General features: G+C 34.2%; 2 protein-coding genes across 4 annotated transcripts; both read right to left on the reverse strand.

The window, feature by feature from the left end:
* LOC123924871 (dnaJ homolog subfamily B member 1) lies at positions 1–3,353 on the reverse strand. Its single transcript, XM_045977848.1, has 3 exons — positions 3,019–3,353; positions 2,023–2,429; positions 1–699 (listed from the first exon to the last, which is right to left on the reverse strand). Exons 1-3 carry the CDS (start codon positions 3,181–3,183, stop codon positions 258–260), a joined length of 1,014 nt encoding a protein of 337 aa, XP_045833804.1. The 5' UTR covers positions 3,184–3,353; the 3' UTR covers positions 1–257.
* Positions 3,354–7,146: 3,793 nt separating this feature from the next.
* LOC123924873 (symplekin) lies at positions 7,147–21,000 on the reverse strand. Of its 3 annotated transcripts, none has more exons than XM_045977851.1 (27): positions 20,228–21,000; positions 19,971–20,130; positions 19,771–19,863; positions 19,580–19,685; positions 19,291–19,459; positions 18,506–18,680; positions 17,117–17,248; positions 15,795–16,355; positions 15,077–15,688; positions 14,815–14,883; positions 14,299–14,415; positions 13,955–14,206; positions 13,675–13,722; positions 13,456–13,593; positions 13,175–13,336; positions 11,859–11,921; positions 11,661–11,768; positions 11,447–11,530; positions 11,323–11,370; positions 11,050–11,124; positions 9,175–9,270; positions 9,006–9,086; positions 8,849–8,920; positions 8,540–8,584; positions 8,375–8,458; positions 8,002–8,105; positions 7,147–7,873 (listed from the first exon to the last, which is right to left on the reverse strand). In XM_045977851.1, the coding sequence occupies exons 1-27, from the start codon at positions 20,443–20,445 to the stop codon at positions 7,669–7,671; spliced, it is 4,077 nt and encodes a 1,358-aa protein (XP_045833807.1). In that variant the 5' UTR covers positions 20,446–21,000; the 3' UTR covers positions 7,147–7,668. The 3 variants fall into 3 exon arrangements, with proteins under 3 accessions (XP_045833807.1, XP_045833808.1, XP_045833806.1); XM_045977852.1 differs by having other exon boundaries at positions 15,077–15,685; positions 20,228–20,845; XM_045977850.1 differs by having other exon boundaries at positions 13,456–13,722; positions 20,228–20,799.
* Between the last annotated feature and the right edge of the window lie 784 nt (positions 21,001–21,784).

The following is a 21,784-nucleotide window of genomic DNA, read 5'->3' on the forward strand; positions in this document are numbered from 1 at the left end:
TTGAATCCCACCAAAACTTTTCACATAAACAAGTAAGCCACAAGTAAGCCAGGTGATTAAGAGAATTATTCACTCAGAAGACCAGAAACTAAATAACATATGAAACAACAAACAAATAACAAACTTCTAATAAACTGTTCCTAGTTGAAAAATAGTTCACAAACGCCACGAATTTCCAATTGATTGAAAACCGCAAATAAAATTAAATTCCAATCGATCACGGTTTCATATATGGTAGGGAGAAAAACCATCGGTGTCTATGAAGATGTCAATAATCGCTTGATGCCAGTCTTCTGCTCTGATGTAAGTCTAGATGGAAACTTAACGTTGAACTTGATTCTCAAGTTTCCCCTTTTGGAAGGTTCCTTAGGAATCGGCATACCCTCTCCTTTAACAACTTCTTCATACGATGGACTAATGATGGTGTTGACGGGGACCGTAAGATTCCTCCCGTCAAGGGTTGCTATTTGCGCTGTGTAACCTGTCAGAGCTTCTACAAGAGAGATCTTTTGAGTAACAACAAGATCATTGCCATCCCTCTTGAAGAGGCTATGAGGCTTCTCGTCGATAATAAAAACAAGGTCTGCAGGTATAAGTCCTCTTTGTTCATTTCCCTTCTCTGGAAAGGTTATTTTTGTTCCTTTCTTCCAACCTGGCTTGATCTCAATGGTTAGAATTTCCTCGACTGTGGTAGGCCTCCTTCAGAATAAGAAAATATACAGTTGATTAGTTCTATGGCAATTCAATTCACACCTATAATTTGCTGTTACTTTTGAACAGTGACGTCAAATAGTGGCACTATAGCATCGCAGAAATGTAACAAACTGCTATTGTTCTACGATACACAATTTAGTACAAAGAGATGTCAACTAACGTCTATTGTAGTGCTATAGCACTGAAGCGTAGAGGAATTTGAACAAATCACTATTTTTCATGATCTGCAATTGACAACACTGCCTTTGAATACATCCTATCCTATGTGAACTTCATGTTGACAGATAAAACAAAAAATGACGTACAAAAACATTGTATAAAGTGCAAAGTGAATGACTTCAGTTAGCATGAAATGGGAAAGATGAATTCTCACTCGCTGAGATGTAACATCAGTCTAAAAAACTTCTGAGTCTGGACTGTTACATATATACTAAAGAATTATGCACAGCGTTTAAACTTTAGACATGGTCAATTTTGAATCTGGACTGTTTCAAATTTTCGCATATCAATTTTGATGAAGTTTCAAATTATCACTTAAACGTGTCTGATTGCATGTTCTGCATTATTTTAATAGCGGCTTTAGTAGTCACATCACAACTAACTAGTTTGAATGAATAATGCAAATTATAAAATGCAATTCATAAACATGATGAAGAAGGTTGGTCTACAGCTACTGTGATAAGATGTAGATGCCAGCAAATTATAATTTTTTTTAATGAAACGGCATATAGAAAGGTAATGTGCACAGAACTAAAAGTATAAGAACTTCATATAGATCAAAGATTTCAGATTCTCAAGTCCCAATCCATCGCAAAACCTGCCACTTTATTATGGCCTGTTTGGATTGCCTTATTTGAACTTATCTATTGGCAATTGACATAAGCAAACGTTGAGATTGTTCGAGAGAGCTTATGGAAACAGTTTATGACATGTCCATAAGCTGTTTTCAGCTTATTTGCATAAGCTCTCCAAGGTAACTTATCAAGATAGCATATGAAAACAACTTATAGGAAAACATTTTGACTTTATTTTAACTTTTGTTATAGAAATGGCTTATACACAAACGTTTAATTAAGTTGTTTATCCAAACTGAGACTATCAAAACAGAGCCTTAGTGGAAAATTGATTATTTAGAGCATATAATAAAGAAAATGTATACTATGAAAATGACCATAAACCAACAACACATAACAAAAGTGAATCATCGAACCAGACTTTGAATTCAATAATTTAAATATGTCCAATAAAACCAAAGCAACTAGGTTAATATAGGAAAAAGATGGAAGCAGGTTAAACTAGAAAGCTCACCCACTAGAATCAGAAACATCCCTGGAAATCTTCATTTTTTTGGTGGTCCCTTTATACAAATCCTCCAAACTGCATGGCAATGTTCTCTCAATCGGTGCACTTTTCCTCGGCGCATTGCCGGATCCTTCACCAGCCGCATTCCGAAACGAAGAGAAAAGGTCATCCCTAAACATTCCGCTCGGAAAGCCAGAAGCACCAGGATGACCACCCATTCCACCACCAAAGGGTCTTTGAAACCCGAAGAACTCCGAAAATATGTCATCCGCACTTCTCGGATTGAACCGGAACATCGTCGGCCCATCGCTGGCATCAGAAAATCCACCCGCACCTTGCGGAGGCACCTGCCCCTTCAATCCCTCCTCACCATATTGATCATACACAGCTCTCTTTTGTGGATCACTCAAAACCTATTCAAAAATCAAATCACTAGCAAAAACAAACAATTCCAAAATGATTCTAATCACAAGAAAACACAACATTTTCACCCCCAACATTTCAAATTGTAATCTTAAACCTCTCACCACACTGATCATACACTTCTCTCATTTGTTGATCACTCAAAAGTCAACCTAATCACAAGCAAAACAAAAAAACCAACACAATTCCTAAATCACAAGAAAATAATAATTAAACATCCCAATGTTTCAAATTGCAACACCCAAACCCCACAATTCCAAATGACTCAAAAACACAAAATTAAACACCCCATCATTCCAAATTGCATCCCCAAAACCCTATAATTCTAAATTATTCTAAATCACAATAAAAACACAAAATAAAATAACCCATCAATTCAAATTGCAACCCCAGAACCCCAAAATTTCCAAATTATCCAAAATCACAATAAAAATACAACCTTTAACACCCCCAAATTCCAAACAACAACCCCAAAACCCCAAAAATTAAAACTTTACAAAAAAAGTTCACAACCCAATTAACATTACATAAAGTAAATTGAAAAATAGAAAATGGGGTATCAAAAAATGCAAAACATACATCATAAGCTTCTGAGATTTGCTTGAATTTGGCTTCAGCATCTTTTTTGTTATTAGGGTTCTTATCAGGGTGCCATTTCATGGCAAGTTTGCGATAAGCTTTTTTGAGATCATCATCTTTGGCATTACGATCTACCTGAAGGACTTTATAGTAATCAACACCCATCTCCGATTTGGGTTGTTACCGGAGAGAAAGAACAATGTGTGTGTTCGTGTGTGTCACCGGTGGAAAAGAATAATAATGAGCTGAAACAAAAAATATAACATATCCAAATAATGTATACAAATAGTATATCTGGGTTCAACAAAAATAAAAAATAAAAATATACATGTACTACTTTGATGTCACCTAGTACTAGTAGGATTAGGATTAGACTTAGACCCAACTTTATCATGCTCTAGTATTATTATTTGGTAAAATTATCATTTTTTATTTGAAATTTTGAAATTATTGGTAAAATTATCATTAATATGTACTCAAAATTGTAGTTTAACCGGTAAAAAATAGCGAAGAAATTGTTATCGGATGTCATGGATGAGGTTCAAATTTCGATTATTCCATTTATGTGTGAGTTTATAATGATTTTGTCATTTTATCTAATTACTATAAAAATTATTGTTGGTCTCTTAATTTAATTTCAAACAATAATTTAACTTTTTTATTAAAATTTTCAATGTTTAAATTAGATTTTAAACTTTTTAAATTTATAATTTTCTTTTTTCATTTGCACTCAATTATAAATATATGTTATGTTTCAAAATAAATTTAGATTTAAAGTTTAGAAAATCATGTACAAACCCCGTAAAAAAAATGATATACAAACATGAAAAAAAGAAGCTAGAATGACGTAAAAAATGACAAATAATTAATTTTTTATCTTCTTATTATTAAAAATAAATATAAATTTAAAAGGAAAAAAAAATATTTTCCATTTAGAAACCAATCACAGTTCACCGATATAACATAGAGTTAAATAGTATTCCCGTGAACTTAGCTCATTTGGTAAGGACATCGGTATTTTATATATAGAAGTCGGGATTCGAACCCCGAACATTTCACTTATTCGCCTTTGAAAAGGTGAATTTTTTAGACATTAAACTATCTGATAAAAAAAACATAGAGTTAAATAGTTGTCTTTATTTAAAAATTGTTAAACATAATGTGACAAATTAAGAGTGAATGTGAATGTAAAATAATTTTATATTTACTATGCATATTTATTAATTTCAATAGTAAAATGTAAAAATTAATTCGCATATATTGTTAGTATAAATATATTTTACATTGTGGATTAATTGTAATAGTCTTCTTCTTCAATGAATGAATATCCTTAGTTAGTGCTTTATCTAATGTTTCCAATTCTCAAATCAAACAATTTTTGTTGTTTATCTCCTAACATGACCGATTAACGATTGATATCTTTACACTTTTTTGTTTTCTTGGTACACCATATACTCATAATTATTTTTAAGGATTTTAGTTTCTATAAAAAGACAACCAACCACCGATAATTTAAATCTGTTATTGATTTGTGTTACTCAATCTGACCTAACAATGTGTTGAAGTAAAAGATCTAATGAATAATGATGTCTTGTATGTAGCTACACTATATTTGGTATGCATAATAATAAAATAAATTTTTAGAATATATTATGACTCTCCGGTTGTTTGGTGTAACTACTATATTCATAAATAAATATATGGTTATCAATAGACCTTTCTTTTTTTATTAAAAATTAACAATTGAGTTTCCTCAAGATAGGACAAAATAGAGACTTTCATTTATAAAATCTGATAGGTTAAGAACATAAAATAATTCAATTCAGACTATATTTGGTAAAATATTGTATCAGCGGATATTATAATTAATTGGTTTATTGGCAAAATATTGAATTTAATAGATAAACTTTTATGGTTTCAATTATCTCTTATATTGAGGATTGAAGATACTAGTTAGAAGGAATATATTAAATATAATTAGCAGAGGCTTCTCTACATGCGGCTAAGTATTTACATACGTCTTTGTAAGCGTTTCTATATTTGGACATTATCAACAAAACATGTTGTATGACTCGGGGGTATTCGAGCCAACTGCGTACGATTAGCCGGCCTTGCGGCGAAATACTTTTGATACAATTATTAATTTCACTTTAATACACTTTCACTCTCCATCATCATGGTGTTGAACAAAAACTCTAATACCATTTGTCTGAAAGTTTGGATAACACCGGAATCATGGTAAATACATGACAATAAAGATACAAATACACATGCACATCTTCATATGAAGTTTCAAACATTGAGTATACAAGTTCTTTTCCTTCTCTTATATGTTATTAATTTAGTTTATTTATAATTGATGTAAGACTAACAACTCAACTCTCACACTTGAATTCATCATTGTTGGAGTTTAAGTTTGGTTGGGTAGTTCGACATTGGTTCAAATTTCAAAATATGTTAAATGAATGATATATGAGATAACTTGTGTACTTAAGGTTTAGATTAGAGATGAGGTGTTTAGGTATCTTTATTGTCCATATCAACTCACACCGAACCAACATCTGATGCTAGAATCTGGTTCGGTGTGATGAGGAATTGGGAGTGAATCCATGTGAAATGAATTATTGTATCAAAATTCTTTATGGAGGTGGAGTTACACCTTACACGACATGTTTGGTTGGTTGATAACGTGCAATTATATATATGTGAAGGGGATATTATTGTTAGAGTTTAAGTATGAGTAATTAGTCTCAAATCAACTAGAAATAGACTAATATATAAAAGACTTGACTTCAGGGACGGATCCAAGAATTTATAAAATGGGGGGCCGAAAAATGTAATACTTCCTCGGTCTTTAATTTTTTTTGTCTTTTAACCTTTGAGCACACATGTTAAAAAAAATTACATTACAAGGTTAGATTTTTTTTTACCCTTAATTCATTTGACGCCTACTTTTAATTTTTATAAGTATACAAATTAAAGGAAAAGTTCTTAATTAGATTGTTTGAGAGAACCTGAACTTAATTCATGTGTGTTAGACAATTTTTAGTTAATTTTTACTTACTTTTTTACTGAACTTCAAATTACTAGAATCTCAAAATAGTTAACAACCAAAAATCAATTAAACTAAAATATATTATTGATTATTATACACACAAAGTTGGACACATATAATTTAATTTTATCACTAAACAGAACAATTGCAAGCTTGGAATCATGGTTATATATTATTAGTAGTATTATATATCATTATCATTATTAAGTATATGATAACAAGAGGGAGGGAGGGGCCCAAACCCCTGCTTGCCCCTCTGTAAATCCGTCCCTGCTTGACTCGTTATCATATCCTTATACAACTAATTATCATATCATATTTTTATTCTATTACATGCACCAAACAGACCTTTAATATATTAGATATATGAATATCTTCACTTTTCTATGATTCGACGTTCAACATCTACGCTTTCATCTAACTCATAATTGACACACCAACCCATTGATACATAAGAAAATTATGGAAAGCTACAAAATGACGATAGCTGCCAAAAAATAAGAAGCAATAGCAGCCGAAGCACAAAGGTGAGTGCAATAATAGTCTGGGTTTTCAATTATAACAATAAGAAAATATAAAATAGATGTAACAATATCAAATTTTATTATCATGCCCTCAATTATTGTGGGAACAACAAAATCACAAATTTGTCTTGTACCACCTTACTTTTTCTTTTTTCTTTTTTCTTTTTTTCAATATAAATCTAACAATTTTATTAAAACGCTATTCAACCACAATGCATACGCAAAATGGACTCAACAAACAATGTTACAACACAACAAAAAACAGTGAGGGTGTAACCTAGTAGACACCAGATCATAGAACGCCCCATCCTTAAATATAGGCACAATATAAAGACCGGAGATCCTATGTTGATATCAAAATTGAGTATGTTAGGGACATTCTAAAAATGAAACAAGGACCATCCTTTGTGAATTTGGGTGCTTTATTACTAGAATAAACGTGAAAATTAGTATTGATGTCAATAGACGATGCTAGTAATTAGTATTGTTAGTTTTGCAGATGGTAATAATCAAACTTTGCAGCTACCAACTACCAAGTCATCCAACAACTCACAAAGTATTGTGCCATTCATTGTTTATTTCGTTGCAAAGTTTACAAAAAATGAAGTAAATAACGAATGTATTATTACATCAGGGATAAGTAAATACTCAAAGATGCAAGTCTAACTCTAAACCCTAGATACGTAATGTTCAAGTCTAAACAAGAAAGGCATCCACTAGGAGATCAATACATCATGTATACATTCCTAATTGCAACACTCAGCACTAGCAAAAACCCAAAATTGGGACCGATTTGAGATAGTATGATTCTTCAAATACCATTCTAATATACATCACTCCACCTAAAAATGTACAAAGCCAGGATGTTCCTGATGCAAATTTTCACAACCCTTGGCACCTGGCCCAACTATTCAGCAATTTGCACATGGCGAATTCATCAATTCTGGCTCTTCATTCCCTAGTCTTGAGATAGCTAGTAGCAGTTTAGTCTAAGTAAGGTCGAGGCTATAATTTAACTTGAGTCTCACAGTTGACCAGTAGATTCCGCCACTCAACCATGATTGTTTAAGTTTAGCTCGCTGTAGATGATTCTTTGGATTTTTCTGTCATTGTGTCCTTATCTGAGTTGCTTGTCTCACCTGTTTGTGTTTGGCTAGTTTGTGGTTGGCTAGTTTGTGGTTGGCTAGTTTGTGGCTGGCTAGTTTGTGTATGGCTAGTTTGTGGCTGACTTGAAACCTGTGAATCGGAAACAATGCCAAGAACAACCAGCACAGACCTGAACAAAAATTAAACTTAGAATCTATATTTGCAACAATAAAAACATTGTTTTCCCATGAGCAATCAATATAGAAGGGGAAAGAAACAGTAAATTAACATAATTATTTTTCCGAATGATTAATGAACCTGGGAAGTGATGATTGTATATCTGGCTGGCTAGCATGAGCAATCAATGGTGCCTTCAGTACAGCAATTTTATTTAATGCAACTTCCAATTGCGGTGGAGGTAGCTGCACGGAAGCATACACCACCAGAAACACATTATTTTTTTTTTGACGCAACCAGAAACACATTATTAAAATGTTCATTCTTATACAAAATAAGTATGTAAATGTGGAGTGTTGAACAGAGCCAAAAAACACTTTTGAGAAATTGTATTTTAAAAATAAAATAAAATTTATAAGCATTTAAGAATATTGTATGATGGAGACAAGAGCTTAGGACTATGCAAACACCAAACAGTTACAACTAATAGTAAGTTCTTGATACATGATAATACCTGAAGCAAAACACCAAATGACTGAGGTTTCGTCAATTGCAAACACTTCAAGAATCCCACCCACAACTTTGGGTACTTCCATATCTACAACAACTCATTTAGTCATGCATATGCACACTGAACAGCTGAGTGGATTATAAAAAATTAAATTGATCAAATAATCACCTGTTTCTTTACAAGGCGAGCAAGAATACCCATGATGAAGTCCACCTATCAAGTCAATAATTTGTACAAATATATGACATTTAAATCAAACAGTAAAAACATATAACAAGGAATGATGGTGGATTTTTAATCGGAAAAAAAGGAAATAATTCAATTGTGAAAGATAAGCAAAGTAGCTCAGAGGGATCTTCATGGGGTTTCAAAACTGTTCTGTACGCTAAGCAATAAAATTCCTAAATTCTGATACACAAATAATAAAAAATGTTTCTTTGCATTTATTAAACTTCCTTGTATAAGTAAGCTTCTTACCAGTGTCGGAAAAGCACCTATTGCTTGTAATACTGTCCGCATGAACAGTAAAGGAAGAGGAATTTGCTCAACCTGCAGGGAAGAGCATTTGCTGTATGAGATCAAACTATGTTGAATATCCTTTCCAATTATATATAGCAATTCCAATACAACATACCAATTGATTCAAAACTTTGGCAAGAACTTCTTGAGTAAAAGTTTGTCGTTGCTCAAAGCAAGCATTGCATGCATCAGTTACCTGCATGTAGACACTTCAGTTATGCAAAATCTATCTTGATTTCTCGATTAAGCAGGATGCACAAACTAATTCAGCACAAAAGCCCAACCTTTTTTAAGGGAATTCCATCTCTTTCAGGATCAATTCCATGAATAGCAATTAATACTTCAGCTGGTGTAAGCACTGGACCAGATTGTGATGATCCCTGTATAAAAGTTTTGCAATTAATTCAATAACTAAAATGTGTTCCCGGTTCAGAACAATATTTTCTTATTAGAACATTGTGGAGTATACTTCCCGCAACCTTTGTCGATCATGAAAGTTATCTAAACACAGTGAAATATTATTTTCGCATACTGTACCCCCACCCCCTCAGCCACACCCTTACCCCATCCACTTCCCATACGCCTCTGCCACCACCTTCCCCCACCCAGAAATTGAATGAACTCAGTAAAAAAAAATGTCTTTACAAAGTTCTGATGTCTAGTTTTCCTCCATTTCCCCTCCTATATTTATTTTGTATTTATTGCCTTGAGCCTAAATAAAACTATGTTGTGTAGCTGAAACACGCAGATTCACCATCTCATAGTTTTGTTTTCTCTTATTCAACATGGTATCTAGATTTTAACAGAGGCAAACCTACAACCGTGCTTACCCAGTGGTCGATTATTCTAAGTAAGACTGAGACATATTATGACAAGTATGTTAGCACGTAGAGAACCTTCCCTTAGAAGCTAGATATCAAGGGGGAAGAACCAAGCCACTTAATTGCCCCTGTGAGCCGACTTCCTGACGGCTGCACTGTATGACGCTTTACTCGAACTTTACGGTCAACCCCTCCACAGATAAACCTTTTCGAGCCACTAGCAACCAGCTCCGATACCAATTGATAGAAATCTAAGCACTTGGGAACCATCACTTAAAATCTAGCTATCAAGGGGGAAGAACCAAGCCACGTAAATACTCCACCAAGCATCCCATACTACTAAATGTGGGAGTTAGGGACCTCATAATATAAGTCCCAATCATAGCACCGACCCAGCAAGTCGATGTTCCAGCTGCTGTACTCTATGACGCTTAACTCAACCTTTCCGATCAACCCCTACGTAGGTAAATCTTTTCGAGCCACTGTGATACCAATTGATAAGTATCTAAGCTCTTGGGGAACCCTCACTTAAAAGCTAGGTGTTGAGGGGGAAGAAGCCACTTAAATACTTCATTGAGCCTCACGTATGTGAAACTCGGGCACCCCATATACCCAAGTCCCTATGATATTATTCGCAAACAACGTTCCAACTTCAATTTGCTCTTTTTTTCACTATTGCGATTGTTACCATTCCAAAATCTTTTTCGATCGTTTTTAACCTCTACCATCGTCAGCTTCAACCTTTTCCTGCAACCTCTCTAGCCGACCACCCCACCATCAGAAGCGCAATATCTTAATCAGCTCATGCTTAGAGACTCATCCCCAAACACCGCCTCACGCGACCACGTAACCAGTTCTCATCTCAAATGTTATATGCATTCCATTTTGTTCTCTTCTCAAACAACGGAAATGAAAACTTAAGTTTTTTGCATCATAAAATATCTAAACAATGGAATGAAACCTTTGATCCATTCCTCTCTACTGCACTCAGTTCTTTTTAAAATATTCAAACCTACTCTAAAGCTTAAGTTGTTAGGTGAAAACATATGAACGGTTTTATATCTAACAGTTTATTTATCACAGTTTTTCATTTAATTCTTGCCTTTGAATATATCTTGAGAAGTTACAATTTCAAAAGCTCCATAGCTTACAATCCTAGATTTCTCGATATATTCTGTTATAGCATGTATAATAGCTTTCAATTTAGGTGGACAACCTGGTAAATAGAATCCAATACTTGGTTCTAACCCTACTTCACCTTTAAGAAGTGAAAAAGTCTTCTTAGGTCCCACATAAATTAGCAACTCTGAATATTGGCTACAAAGGAGTGACACATACCTGCAATAGACGACCAAGTGCTCCTTGGAACTTCTCCGAAGGCAGGTTAACAATGTTGGGAAAAACCGGCATTACCTATTAAAGAATTGTTAAAAACATATCCACCAAATGAAAAATAAGAAACTTCAAGATAATTAGAAAGTAAACAAAAAAATAAAAAAGACAACTGACAAACAGTTCTTACATGATCCATCTTCTTGATTTGAATTCACATTACAATTTTACTAAGAGTTTATTTTACATCCAAATGTAAAGAAAAAAACTAGGAAGTACCTCATCTTTCGGTAGGAATGGCAATATTGGAATAAGAACCTCTGCATCCTGTAAAGGACCAAACAGGTATTAGGCAGGCTCCCGAGTTTCACTACAACACTTATAGGGCAAAATTTAAACATACCTTAAGTTTTGAATCATGTAACCTTTTCACAGTAAATATCAAATCCTTAGACGGGATCGTACCATCAGTGAGTGTACGCAACACCTGACATGGGCAATGTAAAAATATCAGATATCACCAAAAGACTCTCACAAGAATTATATGGTAAAACAGTATTCGATATATTTATAAAATTTTTAACATTTGCAAAAAGTTACAAGGTAATCCAGTTAACCTGCATTAGGAGATCCTCACTTCCACTTGGGGGATCCGATATAATTTCAAGGAGATGTGAAGATGAACCCAATGTACGCACTAGTATGGGAATCTGACGATGAATAGCCTGCAGCATACAAGTAATGACATAAACCTAGTGACCAAAAACAAATGGTTAACAATATTCATTAGAATACCATATGTCAAAATCTGAAACCTGCTTTGCTGCTTTTGATGTGCTTCTATAGATGACAAATATTTCGCGAAAGAGAGAGTGTTTCTGTCATCACAAAGCATCAACATAAGGTACTTTTGATCAAACAACTAAAAGTTACAGAACAGGCAAGAAGAATCTGTCAACATATATATAAACAATATCTCATAATATCTTGATTGTATCTCCAACTTAGATCATCTCATAGGACTAGCCCCTATATTTTCTTATATATGTTGATCTATTTCCTTATTTAATTAGGAGTTTAGGATAGAATCTAATACTGTATGAGAATAGAGAATTTAGGCTTTTGGCCTCAACCCAAAAAGTTAGTCCAAGATGTGAGGATTATCTAAGCCTTATAAAAATATTCTTTGCATCTATATATATTCATTGTGGGATGTCAACCCACCCCCCGGTTCTCTCTCAAGTTATCTCCTTGTCAATGGGGTTTTCTACTTGCTGCATCGGCAACCAATCTAAGATCCTTATATTAGTTTGTACAACTTTAGTGTCCTACTTAGGCATTCACCATAGACTTCATAACCCTCTCAACACTTGTCCAAGCGTTTGGTCCATATATCCCAAAAGCAGTTTGATTCCGACTATTCAGCAGGGACCCTGGACATCCTAAAGATACAGTATGGCTCCGGCTATCTCAAAAAAGCAGTTTTGCCCTAGATTTCCCCGAATGATGGTTTGACCTAAATCCTAACTTCTGTCTCAGATGCAGTCCGAACTTGACTTTTGCTCCAAATGCATTCTATAGCCCCTCCTTTTGGTCATTGGTCCTATAGATGTGATCTGGTCTCCACCAGTCTCCAATTTCAAATTACATTTTTTTGGCATTTCTCTTTTATTAATGGGTACATTTATAATAAGCTCAAAGTACAATAATCTTCAGCTTGAAGAAAAGTGTTAGACCATATGAAAAAGATACCATTTTTATTATATCTTAGTAATTTGAAGTATGACATAGATTATCTCTTAGATTGATCTCCATATTTCTTTATAAATCATGATTTAATTCCTTTTACCATCAAATTAAAAGTCTATTAGTACTACCAAACATATCATTCACATCCTATTTAATTTTAGGCAAATGCTAGGAATATTCTCTTGAAAGTTGTGTATTCAACACCTTGAAAGTATAAGTTTTGGTTTTTTCAACACAAAATTCTTTTTTTATTTCTCTTTTTAGTTTCTTAACAAGTGCCCCAAGCAAGACCCTTATTTTTATTTACTTTTTCTCCTTCAGTAACGGGAAGGACTAGCCCCTATAATTTCAACTGGATATATACTAGTAAACAACACAATACCTTTGTGCACAAGGCAAAATACAGTGACATGCCTCTCTGAGCCTCAGAAATTGAAAGTGATGAGGTGCCTTCAGATGTGCTTAATTGTCGATTATCTGAGACATCCTTAGTACTGCCACTCAAAGATACTGGTTCATTTGTAAGCTTTTCAATATCAGGTCCCTGAAAAGGAAAAGAGAAAAAGAAAACTAGTATATCTTGTTCAACAAAAACATGGCAAAAGCCTGCTGTTAATAAACTCTACTAAAAAACTAAAATAAAATTCATAAAAATGTGAATACCTTCTGTGCATCAGCAATGGACCCTTCAGCATCAGTAGTTTCAGAAGCATCACCACTCATCACTGAGAACAACATTTCCTTTGCAAAATCTTCTATTTGCTTAGAAATTGGTGATAAAGGATAAAGTTTATTTGCTACCTGCAAGAAGAGCCAAAAGTATAAGACAAGTGGTTTTATGCAGTCAATTAAATTCATCAACGGGAAAATATGCTTAAGTACCAGGCGTATTGCTTTCATACGCACTTCTTCCAAGTGATGCACTGCACTCTTTCAATGAAAAATGATAAAAAGATCAAAGAACAGTTAGTTAGTTAGTTAGACACAGAAATTTACTAATAGTAAGGGAAGCAAGGTTTGAACATTCAGGTCCTACAATTCAAGGAAAACTGGGAGGGGGGGTATTCAAACATCATTTAGCCTCCTACTTTTTTCAGGACAATAATCACAACTACACAGAAAAAGAACCACAAATGTTTAATATAAAAAGTAAGAGAAAAACCTGTAAAGCAATTTTTAAACAAGCATCTCGAATAGGAGGCCTTAAAAGAATCAAACTCCATACAGCACTTAGACCTTGAGTGACTCTATCCGCATTCAATGTGTTTGATTCATTTTCAGCTTTATCCCCATTTCCAGGAGAACACATGTTCTCTAACATTTTTAAAACTGATTTTGGCAAATAAGGAGATTCACCGAGCAGTTTGCTTAATGATTTATCCGAAGGTGGAAAAGAATCTCTAAGTGCTTCTGCCTGCAGTAGAAGTGAACCAAAAGCTCAACTGTTGCCTAGCAAATGGACATACAAGAACCATATAAAAAAATATAAAAAATAAAAAAACAGACCACTGCTAGGAAGAATGCCTCATATACAGAAGCTGCAGTTGTGGAAGAAAAGAAGTCAGGCTCCACTTCAGCCTCACCAAATAACCTGTAGAGGACACGCAATGTCAACTCATGTCCCTGACACACAAGGCACTCATTGTTAGCATCTGTAGATTATTAACAAATGCAGATGGCACATAATATTTGCTAACTTACAAAGTTACAATTTATTTAAACAATAGTGTCTTTAATTAGTTCAGCAAGAACACAAGTTGACTGGATTTATAGGTTAACATGTTCTTCGTATATTGTTAGTTCTACAAACGGCAGTATCCATTATACTTTTATGACATGGCATACCAACATAATATATTAAACAGGCTCTTTTTAGATTTTAAGCATAAAGTGTGGCACAAATTTCAAGCAGATTAACCCAAAAAAGTACAAAACGTGTTACAAAATGAACCCATAAAAGTATAATGAGACTTGATCATAATAAAAATAACAAGCAGATTAACACACAGGACAAGCGCTTACCTCATGACTAGAGTAATCAATCAAAATATGCTTTTGTAACAATTTCCACGGGTCTAATTCCAAAGGAAACTGCATGATGAATGAAAAAAGAAAATGGTTACATTCCACTAGTTAAAAGCATTTATCTAGAAGGGGGGGAAAACTGTATAGAAAAGTCTTGAATATACTAGTTACTATGTCGAGCACTTAAACAGTTAAACTCATTTGTCATTACACAACTGAAAAGAAAAAATCTGACATTCTTGATAAGTTGAATTTTTACCTCGACTCCTAAATAAGCAAGTATCGAAAATCGAACTTTTGAGCCTCCAGCTAGAGATATTTGCTTATATGCATCAATGATACGCATAAAACATGATATTTGCAAATGATCCTTTTGTTCATCTGCAAGATCAACAACTGGAGCAATCATCTTTGGCAAGACTAGACGCGCAGGCAACACAACTGAAGTAGCTGTTGAGGACACCAAGCTATTGACATCTGTAGCAACTGCTTTTGGGCTCAGCTCTTCAGATTTATCTGCTGATACTGATGGAACTGAGTTCAAGGGTGACCTATTATCCAAACTCGTAACCTGCTCTTGACTGGCATCTTCTATTTGCATATCAGTGGAAACCAATGAAGAAGGGGCCAAAGTTTCTGACAATGCATCAATTCGACCAAAAGAATCCAGGCCAGGGATTCCACTCTCTAAGTTGCCAACATCATCTATGTCAGGCAGAGGTGTGCTGACATTCTCTACTCCAGGTATATAAGTATCCGAAGATGGAAAATCAGTAGGCGATGGTGCATTTTGAGATGAAAGAATCATGCCAGAATTCATGGCACTACTATCTACTCCAGGTGAAGAAATTTCTTCCTCCTCGTGAGACTTCTACGATATTTGTGTACATCAAAGTTTTAGTCAAACAATAACTATCAGAAATAAACAATAAAAACGCGAGGTTAAAAAAAAAAAAACCCAAATGCATAAATTATACCACTAAATCATTGGACACTGATCGATGAGCATCAAGAAGTGAAGCAACGGGTGGGAAAGTACTAGAAAGTGACATAACACCAGCCACAAATGATTGTGGATACTTAGCCTTGTCGTGAGAACCAAATATACTAATGTCATGCAACTGTTCATCATTTCCTTCAGCATTAGGGCAATTTGGAGGTAGATAACGCATATTTGCCATCACCACCTCCGCTAGTAAGTCAGCAGAAATACTTGAGATAAGAATTTCCAAAGACGCAACAGCCTTTTCACCTTGAGCAACCAAAGCACCAAACATGGCAACAAGCTGCTGTACAGGCCCATTATCCACATCTCCTTTTGAAGATGCTGGTACAGACGAAGGAGTGTCATCTTGTATGTTAGCAGTACTTTCATCTAACTCCTTTTTAGGTTTTTTCAAAACGTCGGTTATTGTTTTAACACGTTTTCCAGGACCATCTGCATCTTGAGCTAAATCACCACCATTTTGAGATCCTGGCCGTTTTCTTCCCAGATTAATGTGCCCTGAATCAAACGAACTTACTGAAGCATCCTCTTCCTGTAAAATGATAATATGGTCATCAATAATTGAAAAGCAACACCTGATATTCCAGTGTATAAATGTACTGCTATACTATTATAATTAAACAAGTTCTTTTGGCCCACAGGATTTTGTAAAACTTTCTCATAAAGAAAGATAAGTATTTAATAAATAATCCATAAAGAGTCATTTGTATCATCACACAGAGATGACCCAATGGTGTTTGGAAAATCTAAATTACTTCTTTGTTTCTAAAATATCGATTGGCAATTCATTTGTAATCACAGCCATGACCCCAACTGTGACGCCAGAATTAGCCTCAATTACATGAAAACATGACCGCATTTTACTAAATTATCGACTATGGAAAATATTGCATTCTAGTAATTTTAAATTTTTTTATTAATTCCGTCAATTATAGTATATTACACCCCATTAATGCATTTTGCAAGTTCCAATCAATGGAGATAAAAAAATTAGACAAAAAACATAATTGTGAAAAAAATGTGATCTTGATTTTCTAAAGCAACAAATGAAATGAAACAAAACTATTCGGCTAAAAATTGGAAGATATTTTGAAATGGTGCGAGTAGTGCCAATCCCTTCTACAAGCAAAACAATTTTGAACAATAAATGCATTTCTATCTATCCTGTTACATTAGTAATATTTCATCCATCATATACACACCTTCATATTCATCAATAAACAACTCAAATGAAAATTTATAACACAGAATAATAAAAATATATCCAATAAAACAACAGAAGGTACTGGTTACCTTGATAACTGGGTGATAATCCTCTTCTCTCTGTAATATACTTCCATTACTTGCAGAGATTGGATGGAACACCTGATCTGCCTTCCCTTCAGACTGCATCTCCTTCAAGGCACCAGCCAAACGATCTCTCCACTTCAAAATAAAAAATAAAAAATCAGTCTTCTATGTTCTCGTTTTTAAAGTATATAAACCTTGTTTAAGGGAAAAGTAATAAGAATGAAAGTATCTATTTGATATTTTTAAACTCTCCCTCTTCATAAACAATCAATTTCATAGTTTATACTTTATAAACATGGAAATGGGCATACACAGTGCATTGACTTTTACCCAGACATAATATAATACCATAAGTTTTCAGTCTCCTACAATGTAATATTCATTTTTGAGACAATTAATGCATTGTTACACATTTACAAATAAAAGAATTGGTTCTCCAGCTTCAAAATAAATACTTTGCAAAACGAGTCTAATTGTTGGTTTATCCTTATTTACCCGCCATTGTAGGCCAGTTACGTTGCAGCGGGTTGAAGGCAGGGTAGGTCAGGTTGCTTTGACCATTGGATTTTGGCAGATTAGAGGAAAGGTAGGGAAGGTTCTCATACATTTTTGTAATGTATTCCTTTTCTCAACGTTTTGAAAGGCCCAACCCTAATTTTTATTCTTTTCTGATTTCTGTCATTCACATGAATATAATCTTCAACTTTCATCTTCAATTTACAGAAACAGGTACCCACCCATGATTTGATTCACCATTCTCTCCCACCCCAGCCCCCACAATTGCATCCACAACAGCAGAAAAAGTTAGGGCTATGCCAGAGTTAAGGATACAGTACTTTTATGAATAATTATGATTTCAGGCTTCAGACTTGGATAGCAAATGGGTTAAGCCTTTTTTATTGATGGGTGGTCTTTTAATGGTCAACTAAAAATCCTGCACAATGCCCAAAATTCTTGCTCATGGGAGAGAGATAACAGAGAAGTGCAGGTGAAAGATGGCAAAAAAAATCAGTGAGCTGAGTGTGAAAATGGAATTTTACTTTTTCGTGTTTAAATTCCATTGGGTCTGTTTTACCCATCTCTATTTTCGGAGCTTCTTGGCACGGATGGCATGCCCGTCATGGAAATAGAAGCTACCAAGCCATGGCCACAAAATCATCACCCCATATGACATGCAAAATATTATATGGAAGTAATTTAAAGCTGTTTACCGACAATAAAAGCATTTTCTCTAGGTGGGGTTGGCAAATATGAAGTTTTGTGATATATAAAAATGAAGAAAATTTTAAAAGTTGAGACATACCAAAAAATAGATAAAATAATGAAAACTATAACTTCACATTAAGATTAAACAATCATGATATCAGTAACATCTTGGTTTGAAAGAAATACCGGGGCAGCACTTGGATGTGTACATTTCGTGCACGTAAGAAAGGCCTTCTTTAGAGCAAGATGCGCTGCAGACACACAGACCCCACTAACAACAGAGCTAGAGGGTTCCAAACTGAGCAAAACTGGCAAGATACGGCCATAGAATGCAGGCCTGTCTATGGCAATGGCTGAAAGGCTGGGAATAGACCAAAGAGGAAGTTAATAGTAATAAAGTAGCATTTGAACAATAGATTTTTACAAACAGCGTTAACAGTAATCAGTAATTGCAGGAAATGAAAAAATAATCTGATTACAGACATAAAACAATCCTCAAATTAGTGGCAAACATAATATTTTGGTTTGTTTCCAACCAAAAAACCCAGTCCGGTTTTTCTCTCGGAATGCCTGTGTAGCCATTAGCAAGTTTGTGAGGGTAAGATGAGCAAGCAAATACTAATCACCTATTCATCATGCATGTATCATCAGTAAGTGAAAACATAATATTCTCCTTGTGAGCAGATGTAAAAGAGAATATATTAGTCATCTCATTATTATGCATGTGTCATCAGGAAAACAACACAAGTCATGTGACTGTTAAGCAGTCACTTTGGGCAGAAAATCAACAGACATAAAATAATTGAATGAACACCTTTTAATTAGCACAATGATCAGTGTGTGTGTGTGTGTGTGTGTGTGTGAGAGAGAGAGAGAGAGAGAGAGAGAGAGAGAGAGAGAGAGAGAGAGAGAGAGAGGAGAGAGAGAGAAAGAGAGAGAGAGATGAGGCCATGAAAGAAAAGTTCCAATACCTTTTAATTAGCACAATGATTACTGAGTTACTAAGAGACTTCACAGTTGGAAACCTGAGTTGATCAAGCAAGAGACCCAAACTATTACTGGCTTCCATTGACAAATCTCCGATGTTAAGTGCAGGATGATCCCGCCTCAGCCATGATACATTAAATACCGGTGGCTTTCCTATACAAAAAATTAAGAAGCCACGTAAGCAGGTGATTTCAGGTTTACACTAACAATAGATTGGCACAAACGTTTTTGAAAGAGTGATCATGTTATGCGACCGAACTTGAAACGTAATACCGTGATGAGAAGTCGGTTCTGTGGAACCATTAGGATCAAGTGTGTAAAGACGAATAACTGCTTCAACAAACTTCAGTGCCAGCAGCTTTGCTCCACTCCTTCCATTCTTTTAAATAAGTTACAGAGTACAACCATCAGACAATATACAATAGCACGTAATTTCATATTTCAAGAAACCGGCGATTACTTACTTGAAATGCTATTGAGTATACTTTGTCTTTGAATTTAAGCATACACTCCCATGCAGATTCAAGTGCACTTTCTAACTCACTAGAATATAGACCCTGGAACAAAATAAAAGCAGGAAAGGAAATGTTGATATCAGGCAATTCAGTTACAACAACAATCAACTGAACCGAAAGCTTTTCGGAATTAAGGAAGAACGAATTACCTGAATCGCAATTTTCTCGAGTGTGGAACTAAACAAATCAATTCCACACAGTATAGCTTGGCGAACAACCGCCGGTGTATCATCATCCAAGATATCAATCAACATAGGCACAATATCAGGCAAGAATTCAGTGTTATTCAATCCAATTTCACCAACCATCCTTCAACCAGGAAAAAGAAACGAAAGATTTTGCATCAAAATTCAAATCCAAACACCAATGCAATGCAATGAACAAAAAAGATGAAAATTGAACATACTCAGTGACGAATTTTCGAACAGGACTGAAACGATCGGAGAGGAAATCGAAAAGCGGGGGGAGGAACTCAGTGAGAATAACAGGGTCTTCCTGAGGAAGTTCATTCTTCAATTTACGCAATAATTCAAGCTTTGAAGGTATATCAATGGCCAATTTGGCTGAATGCATGAGACTTGCGAGCTTTTCGCGTGAAGTGACAGTCATGGATTTTCCAACCATGGCTACAGAGAAGAATGTGAATAATAAGAAGAAGAAACCCTAATCTTGGAGAATTTGCATTGAAATTGCGAGCGAAAGAGGATCAATTTTGTAATCTTATTATCTAGGGTTTATGAAGAAGAGGGAGAAGGGGATTTTGTTTGAAATTGTTAAACGCACGTTTGACTGTGTATCACCATTGTCGTTTCGTTATGAGAAACGGGTCGGGTTTTTATGGATCCAAATCATGGGTGGTAGATAACACACAAAAGAAAATTTATATATTTCTTTCTTTCAACAGAAAAAGAAAATTGTGAATTTATATGATATATTGAGATGAGATTTTCTTAGAGGCTATAATATGCAATTTTGGTATACAAGATCTTTACAAGAAATTAGTATTCAACCTAATGTTTTTATTGATAATAATCATAGAAAATGTGTGTTATGAGTAGTTGAGTAGGAGATAAGGACAGCAAAAAAAATTTGATGAATATGTTAAGTAGCTATCATTATTTGGTTATTTATCGTAGTGTAAAATACCAAATCATTCACTCTTAAGCAAGAGATTTGTTCAATATTTTCTACTATAATCTTAACATTCAAATATTTGAGGTTAAGGATATAATGTTGCTAGTAATATATATGCATGGAAAGTTAAATGGTTTTACCAACTTTGATTTTTCAAAAAATTCCTTATGCATATTATGATCCATCCATCAATCCAATTTGTTTTTGTTATATATTCAAAGAAGCAACTTAAGTTTGTACTTTTTATTTAAACTTTGAATATAATTGTTAATGTTGTGTATTCTTCTTCTTGTAAATGTAATGACGAGTTACAAGCTACGCATGAAACTAAAATTTTCTGTTTGGTTGAAATTATTCGTTTCTTAAATTTGTGTATATATTTTGCATTTAAATTTTTTATTATTTCTTTATGAAATTATACATATTATACTTGGTCGCTTAAACTAAATTTCTGGCTCCATCCAGCTGGCGGTTATAGGTGGAAGTGGTCGAAATCGACTAGTGGATCATGATAGTATGTAACCCAATACATTTGAATTGCTCATTGTATAACGACTTTGTCTAACATGAACAAGTCCATCAAGTTGTGCATGGTGCACAAGTAGCTATTTATATTATAACGAATACGAATTTTACAAAATTTATGTTGGATTGAAAGTTTATATCATATAGATTATCTATAAAAATTTTGAATTTTTTTAAAAATCATTTGATATGTTATTGAGACCCATCAAAATTAACGGTTTATGGGTTTTTATTGAATACCGTTAATTTTGATGAGTCTCAATAACATAGCAAATGATTTTCAAAAAAATTCAAAATTTTTATA

Source organism: Trifolium pratense, linkage group LG4 (genome assembly GCF_020283565.1).
Source record: "Trifolium pratense cultivar HEN17-A07 linkage group LG4, ARS_RC_1.1, whole genome shotgun sequence".
NCBI lineage: Eukaryota > Viridiplantae > Streptophyta > Magnoliopsida > Fabales > Fabaceae > Trifolium > Trifolium pratense.